Source organism: Orbicella faveolata, unplaced genomic scaffold, assembly GCF_042242905.1.
Source record: "Orbicella faveolata isolate gen_17 unplaced genomic scaffold, um_ofav_v1 contig_47, whole genome shotgun sequence".
NCBI lineage: Eukaryota > Metazoa > Cnidaria > Anthozoa > Scleractinia > Merulinidae > Orbicella > Orbicella faveolata.
This window is the reverse complement of record NW_028301577.1, coordinates 9,871,366-9,892,356: the sequence shown is the minus strand read 5'-3', so window position 1 is coordinate 9,892,356 and position 20,991 is coordinate 9,871,366. Positions and strand designations below refer to the sequence as shown.

The 20,991-nt window shown below is 36.3% G+C and overlaps 2 protein-coding genes and 1 long non-coding RNA gene across 3 annotated transcripts in view; 1 reads left to right on the top strand and 2 right to left on the bottom strand.

The window, feature by feature from the left end:
- The window catches only part of LOC149097048 (uncharacterized), a 347,996-nt gene that overhangs the window by 104,823 nt on the left and 222,182 nt on the right, over window positions 1-20,991 (top strand). The window lies entirely within an intron of this gene.
- Window positions 4,043-11,882, bottom strand: LOC110048464 (nucleoredoxin-like). The gene is made up of 6 exons (XM_020754258.2): window positions 11,469-11,882; window positions 8,390-8,644; window positions 7,573-7,780; window positions 6,292-6,380; window positions 5,770-5,860; window positions 4,043-5,361 (listed from the first exon to the last, which is right to left on the bottom strand). Exons 1-6 carry the CDS (start codon window positions 11,754-11,756, stop codon window positions 5,066-5,068), a joined length of 1,227 nt encoding a protein of 408 aa, XP_020609917.2. The 5' UTR covers window positions 11,757-11,882; the 3' UTR covers window positions 4,043-5,065.
- On the bottom strand, window positions 17,761-20,927 carry LOC149097065 (uncharacterized). Its single transcript, XR_016204210.1, has 2 exons — window positions 20,070-20,927; window positions 17,761-19,553 (listed from the first exon to the last, which is right to left on the bottom strand). It is a non-coding gene; the product is annotated as an uncharacterized LOC149097065 (long non-coding RNA).

Here is a 20,991-nt window from a genome sequence, read left to right as displayed (position 1 = left end):
CCTCAATCTTGTAAGAAACATCCCTTTACTTGACTCATTTTTACCTGGAAAAATTCTATGATTGAAAACTTAATAATTGTCTCCATACATTAATGAATCTCGGAGAAGTCCCGTGACACAGATGACACAAACACACGCAACTTGTTTCATGCTCTTTTATTCCATGCTTTAATTAAAATAACCTCAAGTTCGTATTTTAAATTTCAGCTTCGATCTTTTTTATTTAATATCACTCTGGCCCTGGCTCTATAAAGCCTTGTAAGCTAATTGAAGCTCTACTAATTGAAATATTGGTCATAAAATATATTGGTCATAAATTTGACCTTGAAAGATGGTGAATAAAATCGTGCACGTTCGCATCAACTATGTTAAAAATATGAATGGAGAAAAATTTCCATTCTTTTAAACTATTTTCTTGGAATATTGTCAGGCAAAAAAAGGAACAAAATCAAGAGTGTGAATCAACGTCCCATACAATCATAACAAAACGACATTTCTAACAAAAAAAAAGATTGTGCATTTGTATAAATTCCTCTTTGTTATCTCTGGCGATTTTCTACCCTCAGATAGCAAACGGTTATTTCAAATTCAATTTAATTTTAATGATTGGGCTTACTGCGTCCACAGCAAGAGCTATTCACCTAATCATAACATTTGGTTGATTATGAATTTCACGGTGGAAAGATTACTCGAGGGTTAAGAACAAAAACTGTTAAGAACAAACGATATGATATCATTAAGAAATTAACAACTTCCGAACTTTAGCTTGAATGTTATGCCTAAGTCTAAGCAAAAATAGCGATAAAACAAAGCGCTTTTATCTTACTAATCATAACTTTTGGTTAAATATGAATTTTCACGTTGGATATATTGCTCGAGGGTATCAATGACAGTTGAGAGCAAACGATAAGATACCATTAAGAAAGTCAATAAACTCAGTCAAACCTCGTTAATACGAACTTCGGCCGGACACTGGATCATATATGCAGGGGCACAGCGATGCAAGAGTTCGTATTCTCGGATAAATGTAGGGGCTATACTGATCCTCTAGTACAGTTTCTCTGGGATCAAGTGATTTGTCCATGATATATAGGTGTTCGTATTTTAACAGTTGGACATGTAACTTGATTTAAAGTTCACATGTCTTTTTACGCGTACTTTAATTAACGTCGTAGGTAACTGAAAAAAACGAGTTTTGTCTTAGGGTTAAGGTTAGGATTGGGGTTAGGTTTAGGGTTAGGGTTAGGGTTAGATAAATTGGCCTGCTCTCAGCTAATCACAATGAAGTAACTTTTTCAGTTATATGATAATAAGTGGAACTCGAGTTAATAACTATAATGAAAAAGTCTAGTGAACGTGTAACAACTTGGCAGGCAAAATTTTCTGCTTAAATATATATTTGACATATTAAGTGTGGTATGCCTATTCCAAGAAAATAGTTGGAAAAAAAAAATAAACATTTTCTCCATTCATTTGATGCAAACACGCGAGATTTCTTTTACCATCTTTCAAGGTCAAATTTTCCTAACCCTGAATACTCATATTTGTAAAGGAAGTTTTAGCTGAACAAAAGCAGATTATATCAACCAACAAAAACACTTAGCACCCACGTTAATAAAATTTATTTTAATTTCGTTTTCTGTTCAGTTTACCTAGGCCTCTGGTCGTAAACTAATCATAATCCCAAATCAGTGAAGAATTTGACTGTCTTTCCCGACACAAAGAAATTTAGCCAGAATTGACAATAAAAATCATACATTGCAGCGATTGTTTTTGCATAGAAGCGTCATTATCCTGTTATCCTTTCATGTCATTCTATTCTAACCAACCAATGCTGTGACCAAGAATTATGACTATAGAAGACATGTCCATGAAAAAGTATGACTGAGGTAATGTCCATGGTTTACTTCTCTTCCTTGGTATTAATTTGATATTAGTGGCGGATCTAGGGGAAGCCCCCCCCCCCCCCTTAGTTTTGCGTTAAAAAAAAAAAAAAATCACAGAGGGAAGAAAAGCCGGCAGGGCAAGCAAAAAAAAAAAACGCCCTCCAAGAGCAAGGTCTGGATCCGTCGCTGTATTAAGGGCAGTTATGATGACTATAAACAATAAAAACGAAAAACAATGACTGAGGCAAGTGCCTTGGTTTGCTCCTTACAAGCTGATGGCCCTGCCACCGCCGAGTTTTTCTTGTCAGTAATTGATGAATCTTACAAGCTAATTCTATGGCAATCTGTCTCTAGGAAACGTTTATTTAATTTAACTCCCCTGTGTGACTTGATTTAAGCAAACGTGGCACGATTTGCCTATTTACACTATTTTGTAACTCTTTTCTTCACTTGGAATCTGATTTTCTAAGAGGTAACATTGCTAAAACCAAGCCACTGGTATGGATTCAAGACATTGACCATCGCGAAATATTGCTTGCATTTGTATATTAATTTACTTAATTTACTTTATTAATTTACTTACTGATATATGTCTTACGACACCGTTTGATTTGATTCGCATCAAATCAAATTTCAAGAACATAGATTTGTTGTCAGGCGAGGAATTACACTTGGGCTTTTTCATAGTTTTTTTTACAAACGTCTGTAAATTTTCGCGCGAATTGCCCGGGTTTTAAAGACAAATATATGGAAAAATGAAAACCTTAATTGCGGCTTTATTTCCCTCAAATTTGAATAGTAAATTCTTTTACCTGGTACCTTTTGTTTTCATAAGCATCTCAGAACTCGAATTTTCAGGAAGTTGTTAGTAATTAGGTTCTCCACTTTTCGCATACATTTAAATTGTAATTTTTGCCGTGTTTGCCCCTCCCCGACAATAAAATGGCGTCAGAAACGGTGAAAAATTCTCTTGTGATCGCATGCAGTGTATACTGTACATTGGAAGGGAACGTGGTGAGAAATTGAAGCCTTACAGGCGACTGAACATACCCCAGCTAAAACTGGGGAATCCCCATTTTTCAAAACAGCGCGTGTTGCTAAAAGTATTTGAAGGCTAAAAAACACAATAGCCTCCGTTTGGCGCGAAAATATGCTCGGATATTTGTCCTTGGACATTATCTGACTCGAGCAAAACTGTTCGCTACTCGGAACAGATAATGTTGGCTGACAAATATCCGAGCACATCTCCACGCCAAGTGGAGGCTATTGTTTATGTATTTCACCGAATGCAACCTCCCCATCATGCACTGCATTTGAAAGCAAGCCCAAACGACGCACGCTCCGCGCGAGAAAGTATCTTGCAGACACTGGCCGGGAACTGGTAACTTGTGTTGGTCATCTTTGCCTGTGAAATTTCTTCGAACAAAAAAGTAACACAAATATAACTAGACAAAGCACAAGATCTGGTAAGTATACTACCATGAATGAATTGTTCAGTTGGTACGTGTTTTCATAATGATTGTTGCATTTTAACGTAACGTAATATATCCCCCCGGGGGGGGGGGTGGGGGTGGGGAGTTACTCCCTTATATGGGCTATAAACCCAAACTTGAAAGGGTGTGGTTTTTCATTTTTTCGGTCAGTTTTTTTGGGCCAGTTCAGTCAAATATGGTGTTGTTTTTCCACTCGTCTTAAATTTAGCATGATTCTAGAAGATGCCGTGATCCTGCCTAATAAAAGCATGTAAATTTAACATTGGAATCCAACTGGGAATTGCGAACTCCAACTTATAAGGCAGCTCTGAACCTAGAAACAGGCCATTAATGCCGCACACCTCCAACCGATTTTTCTGGGAGTACCCCCCCCCCCCCCTATCACCCCGGGCATAATGTTCGCCCAAGCATCACTTATTTCGTCTAATGCGACAAGAATCCCGGTAACCAGTTGAGCCAAAAGTTCCGTTTTAAATCTGACGAACAACCTGGTTATTCCAGCAATCTTTCATTGCTTGTGCGTGCAATGCAACACTTGTCTTTTTTTCACCACACTGTCAACGTTTCAGGTTCGAAAAGCTCAGTTTTCTTCATTGCATGAAAAGTGTTACTGTTAAAAACATAAATGGGTCAAGTGCTATAAACGACAAAAGATTTAAACCATTCAGCTACTGAACAAACCTTTAATGTCAAAACTTCACACCAGGTTTATTATTTTAGCGATTTACAAACACACTAGCCATTGCCATGAGCATAAAATAGACTATAGGAAAATAGTTACTTTGGAAAGTCTGTCAACTTCCGTGTAAGCTTTGCGGACCTATCTTTTCGTCTTGGAAAAAGGACAAAATGTTTGATGACAGTACTGTTTTTCCTACCACACAATTTTTGCTTATTAAACTATCAGAGCTTATTTTAACACACTTGGTCACTGACTGCAACCATAATCAGTACATGTAATATTTCATTGTGTGAATAGAAAACAATAATATCAATTATATTTTGTCACTAACAAATAATTATGACTGTTGTCAACAGTCAGTGCAAATACATAGAATTATCATTATTATTAGTGTTACCTTAATTTTAACCATTTATTCCTAATTTCTCATTGCCAAGACAAATGTGCAGTTAATAAATTACTTTATTTTACAGTTACAGACTCATTGCCTTACAGGCATACGTTAACACATTACAATGGCTAACAAAATTGACATTAAAATGCAAATTGACAGAAATGTGGTTTTCAAATGACTGTGCTGAAATAACTCCAAGAAAGCTGAAAATAATTCTGCTGCTCTCTGTAGTTGTTTATTAAAAAACAATCTTTGGAATTTGACTAAGGACAAATTAAACTAATGTTGTATTTATTTGCCATTGCTATAGCCTGTCACAACAGCCCCAAAAAGCACAACAAGCTAACAAGAATTTGTGGCAAAAACCATGTAACATGGGCAGTTACATCAAAAGGTACATGCATACAGTGTGCATGCACGTAATACAAGTGAACACATCGTTGGCAACTTAGTTAAAACAGTAGTTTTGCTTCTAACTGGTCAGAACATTGCACCCGAGTTTTCTGAATCAAATTCAGGGTTGATAAAACATAAAACTGAAGAAAATCAAACAGAATTATTTCCGACAGTCAAATGAAAAATAACACTACTATTAAAATGTCATAGTAATTCAGCCTTTTAGTGCCTTCCCTTCCAGTTTATCATTGGCAAAATCATTCACAAACTTCTCCACAGCCTCTCTGGTCAATTCAGTCTCCTCTGAGACGTAATGCATTTGATTTGGGACATCAAGTATCGCCAGCAGATTATCGTCCTCAGGAAACTGGCCAAACTCACGCAAGCTGTCAGAGACTTCATCTCCTTTGGTGTAGAAGAACTGCAAAGGTGGATCTGCCATTTTGAAGTAGTGTTCAGCCACAGGGTGGATGATTTGCTGAGCATCCCTGATAGACGCATCATCGCCATCTAGGAGAAGAAAACAGCGAAATTGGCATACACACACAGCAAAGGCAACAGACAGCAAAAGCAGGATGGCGCCGAAGAAGAAACCCTTGCAAAGGTGATGAAGGAGTAGTCGAGAGTTCATGTACAAGTTGAGTGGAAAGAAATCAGAATGTACATGTATATTCAGGGCAGGTTAAATTTGAATCAAGGCTAATTCAGAACTGGTTTATGGAGACTGCAAAAGCCATCACTTTGTTAAATCTAAATTGTACTATTTGAACAAGGATGGACCAGAGTTCATGAAGACCAACCAAATATCACCTTTACACAGCACTGTCAATAACTTGTGAATTTTCTGTTAAAGGCAGCAATATCACTGAATGAACCATAAATCATGATCAGGCAAGGTTCAAATTCATTTTTACTAACCTGTGAAATAAATCAGGCATGCCTCATCATTCACAGTGCTAACTGTCATTTCATCCAGACAATTTAAAGGCTTGGGTTTCCATGGAAAATTCTGCCAAAAAGTGATACGATGAATTCAGCTCAACGCAATTGTCATCTTTCACTGATGTAAACAAAACTGCTTCCCTTTAAAGGCAAAGAGTCTGGCCTGTCTGTCTGTTGGCCTGTCTGTCTGTCTGTCTGTCTGTCTGTCTGCCTGTCTCTCTGTACATCCATCCATCCACCTGCCCATTCATTCCCTTGTTCATTTGTTTGTCTGTCTGTTTGTTTGTTTGCTTTTTTGTTCATCAGGAACCATAGGAAATTTACTACGAATGTACATGTACCTGCTAACTTTTTCTGAGTTGACGTACATTAAGATTTTCAACACAAGGAAATTACAGAGCTTTTGTCACATTATCAAAACCCACTCTCTCCCTATCCCACTTAAAACCTTCCCTGAATTACATTCAAAAAACTTCATTTTACTTCAAATTGACTTACTTCTCCATCTGAGTCATTTGAGACAAGGCCTCGGCCATTTGAACTTAAGATTTTGTAGTTCTCATCCACAATGATCAAGGTAGGAATACCTGAAGAATAAATAAAAAGACAATAAAATAAACAATTTAGCAAATGTCATGGAGGTGCATGTACTTGTACATGTATCTAACAAGAGGAAAGTACTAACCTTACCATGTACATGTATGGTAAGTGTGTTGGAGCCTGGCTATTTTGAATTCTCAGGGGAAACGGAAAACAGTCCGAAATAGTAGGAGTTAAAAATAGCTGATAGTAAATGACTGAAGGGCAAATACAAGAGAAATGGCTTTGAGTTCGAAATAACAGGGAATTTGAAATAAGTGAGTCCGAATTAACAGGGTCCAACTGTAAACCAGGAATGACATGTTGCTCTGCTTCACTACAGCAATGTCCAGCAGTATTATTCTGCTAATGCTGAGGAAGAAAATTGCTGTAGGTTGTGTGGTTCAGTTAAGGACATTACACTTTGCAAAAAATCTCCTCAAGAAGGTGAATGAAGAATTGCTCGCTGTGGGTCAGGTTGTGTACTGAATATCTTTAATACCTAAGCCCACATCTACTGTGTACTAAGGCCTTGTGAAGGGCAATCAAATAATGCTAGGCCAAAGTCACTTGGGAAGGAGTGAAAGAATGAAAAGATTTATTGAAGTGTCACTGCAGGCAGCCTGACATCTGAAGAGTGCGAGAGATGATATCATGATAGAACAACTCGTCGCAGCCTCAATTTTGCCATCACTACGGAACAAGATTTATCTTCGACTGAAAGGTCAGGTTTTAGGTCAGATCCAACATTTTTGAAGGTTTTAATTTTTATTATGTTGTTAATGAATCAGTGTAAAATGGGGTTGATGGGCCTACATGACTCCTGCAGTTCGTGGCATTTGAGCATTTGCCGTTCTCTCAGACCTTTGCCATCTCTCAGATCTTTCTTCGCTTCAAGTGCGTTTCTGAGAGGCACTACATACCGTGTTTTTAGGTTGTATGAGCCTTTGTTAAACCATGCCAGAGAAAACACAGAGACCAACAAAATCAGTAACAGAGGTTTCATTAACATTTTCAGCAGATGGGCAACTGTTTTTTACAGGCAGGCAAAACCTTCCTCAAGATGATCAAAGCAGGCAGGCAAACTCATCCTCACAGCTGCTAAATTTGCCTGGTTCCCCACCCTGGTTTTCCTGTATTCTGATTGGCTGAGTTTCCTATGGCATGGTATACATGTAAATAATTATAGAGGTTGTTCACCTTGGACACCAAAATGAGAGGACAGAGTAGTTTTCATCGTCGGATCTCCAAATGGTACAGCAAGCCATGGCATGTCTTTGAAGTATTCATTGAAGCTGTCATCTGTACGGTCTGAACTCACAAAAATGATTTCAAAAGGCTTGCCTTGGTCTTTTATTTTGCTGTAGGTCTCTATCAACTTTGGCGTAAAGCCTCTGCAAGGTGGGCACTGCAAATAAAATTAATAAAAATGCAAAGTCCCTCACACTATTGTCAAAACTACAAGAAAAAATATTAAGTGTTTGCATGAAAATTAACAGTTACATGCACAACTTGCTTTTGGACTACAGTTATGAATACTTGAGACTTACATGAAATTGCTATAATGGTAAAATAATGTGTCAAAGAAAATACTGGATTTTTGGTAGAAACTACATGTACATGTAGATTTATATAACCACTATTATGAATTCCCTGCCAGTTCCCAGAATTGAAAGAATTACGATTACAAGGACATAAAGCAGAAATTGAAGGGACATTGGTAGATATGTCATGTGATTTCATTTCATTATTTTTTTTATGTACCAGTAAATCTCCAAGTATCATAAACATGTAGTACAATTCCAGCGACAGATTTTTGCAAATCTCAAACAGAAATTTTAAGGAAACATTTTGCACTGCATTTCTTGAATGTATATTATAGCAGCGAACACCATGAACAGTGGGCATCTCATGCAAGTGGATTTCAGACTCATGGCCAAGATGTGTATAGTACATGTATACAATGTACAGTACTGTTCTACTCTGTACTAAACAAAGCTTGACATTACATGCATACCCAGTGAGCAGAAAAGTAAAATCCGATGACCTTTCCAGCCAGATCTTCAAAAGATTTTTCTTCTTGTTTATTGTTCACCAGTTTTACACCTTTCATTACGTCAGCGATTCCTTTGGGTCGCCATGGAAAGTCTTCACCAGCTGAGTCCTCCAAGAGTTTACTACGGGCATCCTTTGTTATTACTTTGCCATCCTTTCCATCTAAAAGGACCAGTGTTGGAATTCCTGAAACCTTGAACTTCTTTGAAAGTTTGTTCTGGAGAAACATTTAATCAGAGAATTGTAAAAATATTGCAATGTTAAATGTACATACATCAAGACTACACGTACATGTATTTCATTCATAATTTTTGTTGCAACATCTCAAAAGTAAAATGTACTAAAATGCATGATGTCAATCTGATGGACGCCGTGTGAAAGTTTTCCCAGAGTTTTAATCTGGAACACTGATCAGTGACGTAAAGCAACACAAAATCATTGCCATGTGCCACTTGTTCTTGACAATAGTACCAAGAGTCGCTTAATGTTCTGACAGGATTCTCATGTGAAGATTCCTGGGCGGTGGCATTAAACAAGTCAATGCAACTGAACAATTAGCCATGAGCACAGTTTAAAATAGGAGGCTACACTGTATGAATCTAGGAGCAGGCATAGGGAGTGGTGAGAGTGCTCGCCTCCCACCAATGTGCCCTGGATTCAAATCCTGGGTTCAGTGTAATAAATAGGGGGAGTTTGTTGTTGGTTCATGGCTTGCCCTGAGGGTTTTTTTTTGCCAGATCTCATTGGACAAGATTGCTCAAAATACGTATATCATAATTTGTCAGTGCCAAGCAGATCAATTATTTGCCTAAGCCAAAGGTCAAGGCAAATTATTGATCTGTGAGACTTTAACAAATCACAATATTTTGCAATAATTGTCTTATCATTCAATCACAAAGTTTGTTTTTGACTCACTCTCTAACAGCTCAGGTAAGCAATCTGCCATTTTTTTACTCGAGAGATAATCACATATTATTTGTAGCAAAAAAAGTAATACCATCTAAATTTTAGACTGTATTTTGCATGAGCAGACCATTACTAAACATTTTAGAGTGAATTTATCCAATAAAAGCATTGGAAGTTAATTATTGAAGTTTCAATCATCTGGAGCTGCAAAATTTACTCTTGCAGGTGAACAAGAGAGTTTCTGTTGTGGATGACCTATTTTTGATTGAAAGTATGGCATTTTGTTAACACTCATCAGTGACTGATGATAATCTCATCCGCCTCATTTAAATGTAAGTTCTGCTTTATATCCTTTGCCAAAGATATGTAGGTTTTTCTTGTATCATTTCAGTCTTATGATCAAGTTAGAAAATTTTGTGATTTTCCTTTCCTATTTTGACAGGCACAACATTGACGCAAGACTCGGTGTGGAAATCAAAATAAGATATGTTCTACTTTCTAAAGAGCTACTTCATCTTTTCAACCCATTCATAGTGATTTGCCATAACACAGTTTATTCTTTTCAAGACTGAGAAAATGAAAACAGACAACTACAACAGACACAAAGGGAGTTATGATACAACATGAAAATTAATGTTTTGATTCTTAAGACTGTTCCATATGAAGTCTTTCATTGCATTTCTCACATTACTTGCAGGTTGAAAGTCTCCACCATCATTGCTTGAACATTAGACTTGCCCGTCATAATAGCATGAGTGAAAAAAAACTATTAAAGTGAAAATAATCTTCAGGCTTCGAGGTAGCATTACTTGTATTCTATCCTTTCATTTTGGCTTTCCTATTAAAACGGAAAATAATGTCTTACATGTATAATTTATAATTCGGCTGAATAGTTCTATGGTTCTTGTCTTCGCAGATGTTTTGATTTAAACACATCTGCCAAAGCATTTTCCTGCATAATTGGACCCCCAAAATACAGTAAATTTCCTGCTGATTTTTACATTAGTGTGGATGCATTTTCTCAAAAAATCTAGGAACACTTCAAGAATGCTTGTGGTGCACTTGAACTCAAGACAGTCATTTGCAGGTCACGTGGTGGGTTCTCAGCCAATGAAAAGGAAGAAAAAATCACCAAATAATAAGAGAATTCTGTGTTTATTTTCCACAAACTGCATTGAAAATATTAATAAATTAATTATTAACAATGTAACAGTTTGATAAACTAAAATCTTATTACAAGGAGGGAAGCAAATTCAGTTCCCAAACCAATATATACAGAACAATCACGTAGAAAATTTGGCCATCACTCCATTTTCATTGACAAGCAATCAGTCCAGTTCTTTGGAATGATTGATGATCCAAGGTCGCACAGTTTATGGTGCACAAAAAATGTATCGCTTCCTTTGATGCCACACGATCCGTGTAGTCACTGGTCTATATCCAGAAAAGGAACGCACAGTAATTCATTGATTTACCTGACTATTTTGCAACAGAGAAATTTAAAAAACACAAAACGTCTCAGTCGGTAGATGTTAGGAAGATATCAATACCTGTAGGTTGTGTGAATTTATCAAGATATTGTTATGGTTACCACAGCAGGGCTCGTTCTTAACCAATATCGAAGGAGTTAATAAACAGCTGAATCATTTTCGTTAGACGTTGCGGAAAAAGTGACCTCTGTATGTATTCCGCTGAGGAGGATTACAAAATCCCTCCAAACTAGACTGAGAGACTGACCTCCCGAGGAAATAAGTTAATTAAAAAGTTCAAACAGCAGTTTTACAAATTTTCCTACCTCAGCGATACATAAAAATTAAGTGTCTTACTTAGCTAAGCTCATATCCTTTTTTAAACAAAAAATTCCGTGTGGAATTTAGCTGTGATCGCCTGGGCGTTACATTTCACAATAGACTTGTTTTCCACAGCAACGAAAATCGCAGCAAAATAATACTATCGCTCGCTGCTGTCTACAGCTAAACACGATTAATACAAACAGCAATCTGAAGCATTACCAACACCTTTTTGAACTAATTAGTATGCGTCAGCGAAGGTTAAAAAAGCGAAATGTAAACGAATTAATAAGCTTGTTGATGCACAACTGAAATTATTAATTCAAGCTCGATGGCCAACCTCACCTTTCGATTACGATCGGCGAACGGCAAAGCTAACCATGGCATTTCTTTGTGGTACTTCTGGAATTCGTCCTCTGACTTGTCCGAACTCACGAAAACTATTTCGAAGTTTTTCTCGGTGTGAAGCTTCTTGTAGAATTCTGCCAATTTGGGTGTAAATCCACGGCATGGCGGACACCAGTGCGCCGAGAAATAGATGCCGACCGTCTTGCCTTCGCCACAGATAGCCTCGATCCCTTTGTCCGTCCCAACGAGAGTCTCACCTAAAAGAGCCTTGAAAGTATCAGCCATGACGATATTAAGCGTAGCTTATTCCGCGCTACAAGATTTGATCAACAACAACCCTGAAAGCTTGATAATTTGATGCAGCTCTATTCAGCGTGCAGAGAAAATGCGACAGCTGAGTCAGAACCCCTGCCTTGTCTGATGGGTAATATGGCAAATGACGTCACGCTACGGTATACAAATAAAAACTGACGTCATATTTCCCAGCACCTGTTCATCATTTCTTTTTCGCTTTCGATTGAAAACCAAAAAATATTATCTGGGTGAGTTCTATTTAAAGCTGTGAACAAATCTTGAAGTTTAGTAACGATCAGTCAAGCCGAAACTTTCAAAACGCTGCATCACCAAAGGAAAGCAGTTTGTTTGGATACATGTTCATTTGCATAGTGACATAATTGGTTTTCACTGTCATGCCGCGCGCGTTAGACAAAAACCGTAACCATTTAGTAAATAAAGTCACGGATCTGTTATATGATAGATGATTAATATATTTAACAAACTTGCTAGGACTTAGGTTTGTACGGTTTTCATGCTTACGTTTTCACCCAAATTCCAATATGGCGGCCGACAATTGACAGAAACATGTCATTGAGTTTTGCTACTAACGTTCCGACGCATAAAATTAATGCTTAATCTAATGCAAGGACTGTTCAGTTAAAAGACGTAAAAGATAAGTCATCTTTTGAACTATGCTTTCGCCTTCTTGATAATGTAGATGGGACCCTGTGCGCGCTCTGATTGCTCAAAAATCCATGTTTTATCAGAGTATAAAACAGAAAAAGCGTGTTGTATTGTATTTCGACACATTACCTCCATATCATAAAGCAAATGAAGAAGCCAGTCGTGTTTTATCATAGTGTAATACATGGCTTAAGCTTCTTTATTAATTCTCGGGTCGTCACTTCCAAAAAACCCGATAAATGCTCTAAAAAGACTATTAGGAAATTTTTTTTCTCTAAAAATCCCTAAATAACCCAAGAATTAATTTGGCATTTTGACAACCAAAAAAGAAAGGCCAAGATAATTAAGGAAACCGAAAATTCGAGGTTATTCACTTTCGATACAAAATGGAAAATAAAATGAAGATGAACGTATCTTGTTCGACTTCCCGTTTTGACAGATCACTTTCAAAGAAAAGGGAAACAAACACAAACTTTTGTTTTCTGATTTTTGTGGTGTGCTCGTCGTCCGTGACGCGAAACGAAAGAGATTTATGGCTTGACTGCCGGCTGGACTGAAACTCTCAAAGATTGAAAGGATAATAAACTTTCTTATTTTGGTGCCAAAGATGCGCCAAATACGCGATCCATAGCATTAGTTATCTTTTTACTTAACATATTTCCTCATTTAGGTGGAATTAGGCGCAAGGAAAATGGTTGTGACGGCTGCAAAACACCAAAATGGACACCACATTAATACCACTCCCCGATCAGAAGTACGCTAACTTCTGTTTATGAAAAATACTGTTTTCAGGGGCGCGGGCGTAGCGTACATTTTTCATGGAGCAGTCACCGAAGAAAAAGTAAAATTCGGAGGTTGGGGGGCATGCCGTCCCCCGGAATTCTTATTTTAGGGTCTCGAAAATGCCATTTCCCACGTTTTCCAGAGAACAGTTTCATAGCCCATACTGATCTGTCCGTTTTAAAGTGGTATCTTTTACAGGGCGAATAAAGCTCAAATCGCACTTTCCGACATGCACCTCCAAGCCTAAATCCCCTAAAGCTTTCTCAACATGTGAAAAGCAGAAAATTGTATTGTGATTAAACTCCAATATGGAGGCGGATTTCTGTATGTTTGCATTGATTTCCCACAGCGTTGCGCAGCGCGCGAATGCCAAAATTATTTTTTTCACAAAATGATCATTATGATAAGAATACGGTTTTAGAGCTATTGGCGTACTGAAAAGATCTAGACAATTGCGAATTTCGCTGGTACAGTATAAATCCCTTTTTGGCTAGGCGTCGCTCTCGGCATCCGCGTCGTCGTTGCTTAGCTTCCATTATCACGAGGGGTTTTTCCGGAATGCGCTTCTTGTACCTTTTTATGCTTATAAATTCTTCACGCTTCTACAAGTGCGCTTTTGCTGTATTTAAATTGTTTATTCCAAAGGTTTTACTCACAAACGCGCCGATACGGGGCTCTCTTCCTTTTTGAAAAAACATCACAATTACCACGTGCAAAGCAGGAATTTTCAAACAAAAATGTAACGTATTTGCTAGCAGTTATTGGTTCCATCTTTTAATCCATATTCATGAGAAATGTAGAATTTGCTTCATTTCAAACAGTTCGTTGATGTGTGAAGACGTGGCATCGTTTCTCCTGAACCAACGAAGGAACCTCAACAGCAGTGAAGGCCAATTGAAACCCAAAATCTTTGGGAACATGAAATGAATGGTGAGTACACAAATTAGCAAGGACGAAGCCATGTCAGAGTCGTAATAGCACGCGTTTTGCCTGTTTCGCTTTCGGCGAATTGTTCTCATAATCCTTCGACAAACAATTTCGCTCGCCGTTCGCTTGCTTGCATGGAAACTTAAGTGCCCCGTAATTTAGTTACGTTGGGAAGTTCATGTTCTTTTTAGTGAAGCAAGAACAGACGACGGCCACGCCCTTAATTCTTGCTGTGGTCGCCCCAATTCAAATGTTTTCAAAGCTAAGCCATTCGTTCTTACAAATCTGAAAAACGGTAAAATAACCTGTCACGTATTTATAAAATTTGCAAGTAGCAGAGGCAGGGTAGCAGTTTTTCGTTGCGTTCCCCACATAACCGTTGACCAAAACGTTTTTAAACGCGCGACTTTCAGGCTTTTTCGGTTGCAATGCTTCCCTCTTGAAAAATTCTTGAATTCTTATCTTCTGAATGTCCTGTAAGCGTAAATTATTGCAAGGACATCGACAATATTCAGTTGCTACGTACCGTTGAACGTTTTGTTCAATTGTCTTTGCTTGTTTTCTTACAGAGTGGGAAAGAGGACTTGGAAGGTCGACAAGATGAAGGAACAAAGGGAAAGTTTAAAATTCACAAGCACTGGAGGAGGCATAGTAAAGATAAGATTTAATTCACAATATTATATTCCGATTTAAAAGGTGGCTTTATTTAATGCGACTAGTTTCCAAAACTTGCGCGGATTATCCAAGTTTCTATCTAGAAACGTTGATTTGAGTATCTCTAGTGATCGCAATTGTCAGTTTAGTGAGAAGTGTCAAATCAAACCCTGCAAAAATTTAGCAAAATTGGCAAAAACGAGATGTGAATATAGTGGCCACCATTTTGATCGGAGACAATGGAACATTGAGCGATTTTATTTATCATTTTCGTAACATGACTTACGTTTATATACTTGGACAAAATTATTTTCGCCTGGTCAAAGAGACAAGATGACAACGATGATGAAACTTCATTTAAATGAGCGTGAAAAACTGATAGCTTGGAATAACAATGTGGGACACCAATTAATACTGGTTATTGAAAAGTGGAAAAAGTTGACAGTAATTTAAAACATTCTGCTACAAAGAAATTCAACAATTTGAAACGAGACAAATTCAAAGTAAAGAAATGGTCAGAGAAGAGGAATTTAAGAGTATTTTTTTTTAAGATTTGAGCGCAAAAGTTACTTTTTCACGTGTTAAATTAATAGTTAACTTAATTTTATTTTGAGGTTCATCCATTATCGGAATGTGAATGTCAAAAGTTAATCGCTCAATGTTACATTATCTTTATAAACTGTACGCGTTTGAAAGGTGTTCGTTGCAACATTCGAAAATTAGTACTTCTTAACCATGTATTTTGGAGAAATTATTTTGAATCCGTGAATCAAAGTTAATTGAATATATAGTGAGAACGCTGTTTTGAAACGCAAACAAAGATTATCTCGTAATTAGGATCTAAGAGCGAGTTACTGTCTGATATCTTTCTCACGGGTTTTAAAATCAATTTGTTTTGAACATCAAATTTTTCTTATGTTTCTTTTTCTCAATTTGTGTTGCGTTGAACCTTTCAAATGCGTACGTTTAAGATATATTTCTGGTAAAGAAAAGATAATGTCTGGTTCCACGAAGCCTTTTTTTCTCAAATTTGGCAGTTCAAGTTGGAAGCGATGATTAAAATTTTAATTTATTTGACATAAATTATTACCTGACATTTTACATATGTTACAAATTAATTCTATTATATTGCTTTCAAATTCCAAAATTATTTTAATGAAGATACTACAGATTGAATAACGGCAAAATTTTCAAGACTTTCAAACAAAGAAATGGAGTTAATAAAACTTCGTCACGTGTTTTCTGTACAAGGACGGCGTCTTTCTTGATTCAGTTATCGATAGCTTTGCTTAGAATGTTCTTGCAGTGAGAATTTTTTGCAATAATTTAAAACACAGCAGTGGAGAGGTTCAGATAGCGAGATTTACTGAATATATAGCATTTTTCAAAGTGAACTGTCTGCTATGAACTCAAAACACCACGAGTGGAGAGAATACTTTTTTTCTATGATATTTCCAAGTGAATTTAGTTTACAGATCAGGTGGCTGAAAATGTTCAACTTTCTGAAAAAGATTAAAAGCATAGGCTGTTTACATTTCACATGTGCAACGAATTTATGTTATTGCTCTAGGACGTCGAAGAATTTGAATTGTGAGAACACACTGACCAAATTCTTGCACAATTGTCACTGATTATTTTCTTTATTTATCGGTCAAACAATTGTTCACTGAAATAAGTCGACGTTTTCGTAATTGTAATTGCAATTTCTACGCGATTAAAGTAATGCAAGTAAGTTTTCTGCGGTAATCTCGATACAAAGCGAGAGGAAATTTTCGCGTTTTGTTTTTGATTCCTTCAGTAGCTGAACAATTTTCACGTTTATGAAAATATTGACTTGCTTGTACATTTACATTTCAAGTGTAAATTTTATAAAATGTTTAGTCGCAAAATTAATGCTGCCATGTTTCAAGAAAACAATGTAATTTATAACTGTGATGTTTGAACAAATTTTCAGAATTTCAAATGAACACGAGGGATTTGCTTTTTACATAAATTTTGCCAGTAATTTTCAACATAACGTAAATGAAATATTCGCAAACATTTTATAACCATTTATTTCACTTCAAAATGTGAAAAGATCGTAAGTTGATTGATTCTTCTGGCAAAAAGATGTGATTACATTTGCTCGTGTTTCCTCTCTAAAATGTCAACATTAACTTCAATATAATTGTACTTTCTGATTGCTTTATTAAAAAAAGACTTGAAACTTTCAGTTGCACTGTTTGTGGTAATCTCAAAACAGACTATATTTTATTTGCCTGCCGTGAAAATTTTGCACTCCTATTTCTCATTTTGTTCAAGACAACACTTGTAAGAAATAACCCACCCTTAGAACTAGACATTATCTTAATCATAAGAGTCAGTAACATACTTGGCTTTAAACAGTTTTGAAACATGAAATCGAGAAAAATTTGAAATGATTGCATGGCCAAAATAGTGCAAAAACACTTGAATAGTTTCGTATCGAGTTAAAGATTAACAAATAAACTATTCATTTTCGCGGCGAATTTTTCAAGAGAAAACAATTCACAGTTTAAAGCCTGGTATGTTACTTGTGTTTGCTTTAATACAGCATCTCGCATTCGAAACTGGTTTAAAACTTTTTCGTGGGACGACATTTCGGAGTTTGTTGTTTAAAAATTTTACTTGAAGAATTGGCAAACTTGAAAGTACGTCCAGTTTCTGTGCTAGATGCTGTTCATTTTGTTTAGCGGGGAATATTTTAAAAGAGGCCCTCTTTGTTTGATTGCAAAAATTGTTGTCAGGGGAAACGCTGTGCAAATTTTTTTAAATTTTCCCGCCAAAAGTCTTAGTATATAGAGGGCACATTTTTTTGTTGTCACCTTTTAATTAAATTTTACTTAACTAATTAAGGAAATAAAGAAGAATTTAATTGATTTTAAGTACTTGTTGATTTAAGAACAAAGAAGAAAATAAAGAGAAATGAAATTGCAAACTGACACTGTTTTGTTGTATGTACTTTATTCAGACTTAGTATGATTATAGATAAAATAAAGAATGGAAATAAAATGAAACTGTTGTTTTGATTTACTTTAATTAATTAGTGCGAATATTATTTAAGATAAGTAAATAAATCACAACAACATTGCATGTATAAAAAATAAAGGTAATTTTATATCAAAGATATCTAAAAATGAAAAAAAAACGGCGCATGCGTATTTTGAGCACCCGTATTTTTTTCTAAGTTTTTTGGCGGGAAAATTAAAAATTTTTGAACAGCGGTTACCATGGCAATAATTTCAGCCAAACATTTGCATAACCCTCATGGCAGAACCAACAAATACATCAAAGTTAAACAATCTTTAATTCTGGAAATATTCACAGCAAAACTTATTTACAGTAAAAGTTGATAAAAGGAAATTTGAAAAACTGGCTGTCCACAAAAAAACTAAGAAAGCTCCAGTTCAGATTAAACTTTGTTTTTACAAAACAAATACTTCCGCAAAAACTAATGAGCGAACGAGGTGGAACTTAAGTTTACGAAAATCAAAATTTTCAAGAAAAATTAACAAGAAACCGTTTCTGCGTGTGAGAAAATTAATATTATCCTGGCCAAACGAAGTAGCAAGACGAAAATGATTAAATCTGTCGACGATTTGGTCTACAAACTGTACAGGCTTGATAAGCAATAAATCATTACACGCTAAATCATTTATTTTGACGTATTCAAGACAATTGGTTTCAAATTTTGCGCCAAATTAAATGCAACATAATATGAAAACGGCAAATCGATGAATAGTAAATCATAATTTGATCTCTCAGAGACAATTGGTTTGAAAATTTGTGGCCATACCAAACGAAACTTGTAACTGACGAAAAAACATATGCTTCTAACTGGTTGCTTTCGTTTGTTCTGCAATACAACTAAAGTTCCACCTCACTATTACAACAATACTGAATAAATTCTACAGAAAAAGCGATAATCAGGGGCACCCAAACGTTAAATACAACTGAGTTTTAACTCAAAAGCGAGCGAGCGAGCGATCAACAACTGCTAAGAAACACGCGATGAAGCTAGAAAATTGATTTTAGTTCCAGATCTGTTTAACAATTCAACTGAAACAGCACCGTTTTGATTTTGGCAAAATATGTGAATTATCGGCGAGTGAAATACTTTCTAAAACTGTCTGCTGTTTCAATGTGAAGCTGAGTAATCCAAACCAAAATTCTATACCTGTATTGGCTTATTCAAACAACAGCACCGACGTGATTTTGGAAAAGAGCAAAGCAATTATCCACGAATGGCATTATATTCTCTTAAATTGTCGGCCGTTTCAATATATAGCTTACTTAAGAATCCAAAACAACATATCAGCATTTCAAAAACGATAAACGAGACAAAATGATAATGGCAAAGCTTTTTATTTTCAAGTTCCAAGTTTAAAGTTTTAAAGCTGCTTTCGTCGGGTGCCCCTCTAAGTTTCGTTTCAAATTCTGTTCAGTGATTTTCTTCGCCCAAATAACCGATATTAAACCATTAAATTTAGTGGGGTAATATAGCACTGAAACTAGTGAACGTTCGATATGAGCGTAAAGCCAACATTTGTTTCAATGTAAATTTTAAACATCGAAAAGGCGCGAATATTGAAAAACAGCTACCATTGCTATCGAAAGTATTTTATTTAAACGTTATAGTGTCGGCTTATCTGTAATTGTCCTCTTCCGTCTTCCGCGCTTTATGATCCATTGATTTATTCTCCTTGTTTGTGTACTTGCACACATGGCGTTTGATTCTCTCTGAAGAAAAATAAACAAATGAAAACGTTAGACACGATTAACTGACATGACAGATTGTCAACTAAAAATCTCCTAAAGTCAAAGAATGATAGCTGGGAAGAACTTAACTTTTAAACGCAGTACGAAAAGTCTTGCAAGCGGTAAAGAAACATTTTACAAATCCTGAAAGGGCACATTAGCTTGGCGAATTATCTAATTCATGGAGCTGGTCACTATATTTACATGAATTCATGTCAGTGACAACTTGAATTCTAGTGAAAAGTGCCTGCTTTCATCGGCAAGTGTGACGTAAACCTGAAAATTTGACGCTCAGTCTTCATGCAAAAAGAGCAAAAATCTCCCTATAAAAAAACTTGATTTTCCAAGCTATATTCAACTCCAAAGCATAAGACAGAAATGGCTTCAGAAGCTACGAAAATGATACTCAGAGCGAAGCAACTCTCAACTCTGGCGAGTTCACACGGTCGACGACAACATTCTTAAATTGAATTTAGTACACAATGTTCAGGTACTCACCATTTAGCAGCCAAAGCTTGGTCAGCAAAAGATCATTTCTCCTTTCGTTGTGGAAGTTTTCAACCCTCGGTTCTGTGTTCTTCACAGTCAAATTCGTCTTTAACAAGAACACGGCCATGTCTTCACACACGCCGGCCAACACACGAGGACAGCGAAGCTTGTTACTTCTCATGAATATGGATACAATCTTCACGGACTAATACGTCACAAATTCTTGGGAGCAAAAATGTCTTGCATATTAAGGTTTATTCATGATAACTTCGTGTTTGACACGAGGGACACAATAAAAAGCTTCCAATCAAAAACAGGTACACAACCTTTACTGTACTTGTTTAAAACGCCTTACATGAAGAAGTAAATTTTAAAATTTTGTTGCAAGATGTTAAGAACTTGCATAATATGGGAAGAAAAAATAACCCACATTGTTTTAGACAATGGATTTTTTTCCCGATTTTTTTTCGAGACTTATCACTGTGACAACCTTTAATTTTCTCTATGAATTTATTTTGATCAACAGTTTATGGAAACGAAAAATGAATCAACTGCAAGCAAGAGAGGATAAAAGGTAGTGAAGAGTCAATGACCCGGCCATATGGGTAAAATAGAACAGATATAAATCTGAAAGCAAACAGTTTTAGAAATGCTTTCTTTTTTTCTTGGTAAATGCAAGGGCATGATGGTCCGTGATATATTCTGCCGACAAACTGGTTCTTTGTGTACCCGAGTCCTCTTTTTCGCACTCCCAAACGAAAATAACTGGAAGCTAAAGGATAAATTAAAGTTTCCTCACAATCTCAGGTTCACTGCGATTTTCGAAAACTAAAGCTCGATCTTTTGGTTTTAAATTCCGCCAGCCAACCCGATTCCCAAAAATTTGACAGTACTACTTGCTTTAGTGCTTACTTACGTTGCTCCTTAACAG

Excerpts from the sequence above, each read along its gene's own strand:
- LOC110048464 (XM_020754258.2), bottom strand. The coding sequence starts at position 11,756 with ATGGCTGATACTTTCAAGGCTCTTTTAGGTGAGACTCTCGTTGGGACG. Across the intron at positions 8,645-11,468 it reads TCGCCGATCGTAATCGAAAG|AACAAACTTTCAAAGAAGTT; the intron begins GTGAGGTTGGCC and ends ATGTTTCTCCAG. Across the intron at positions 5,362-5,769 it reads ATGCCTGATTTATTTCACAG|ATGGCGATGATGCGTCTATC; the intron begins GTTAGTAAAAAT and ends TTCTTCTCCTAG.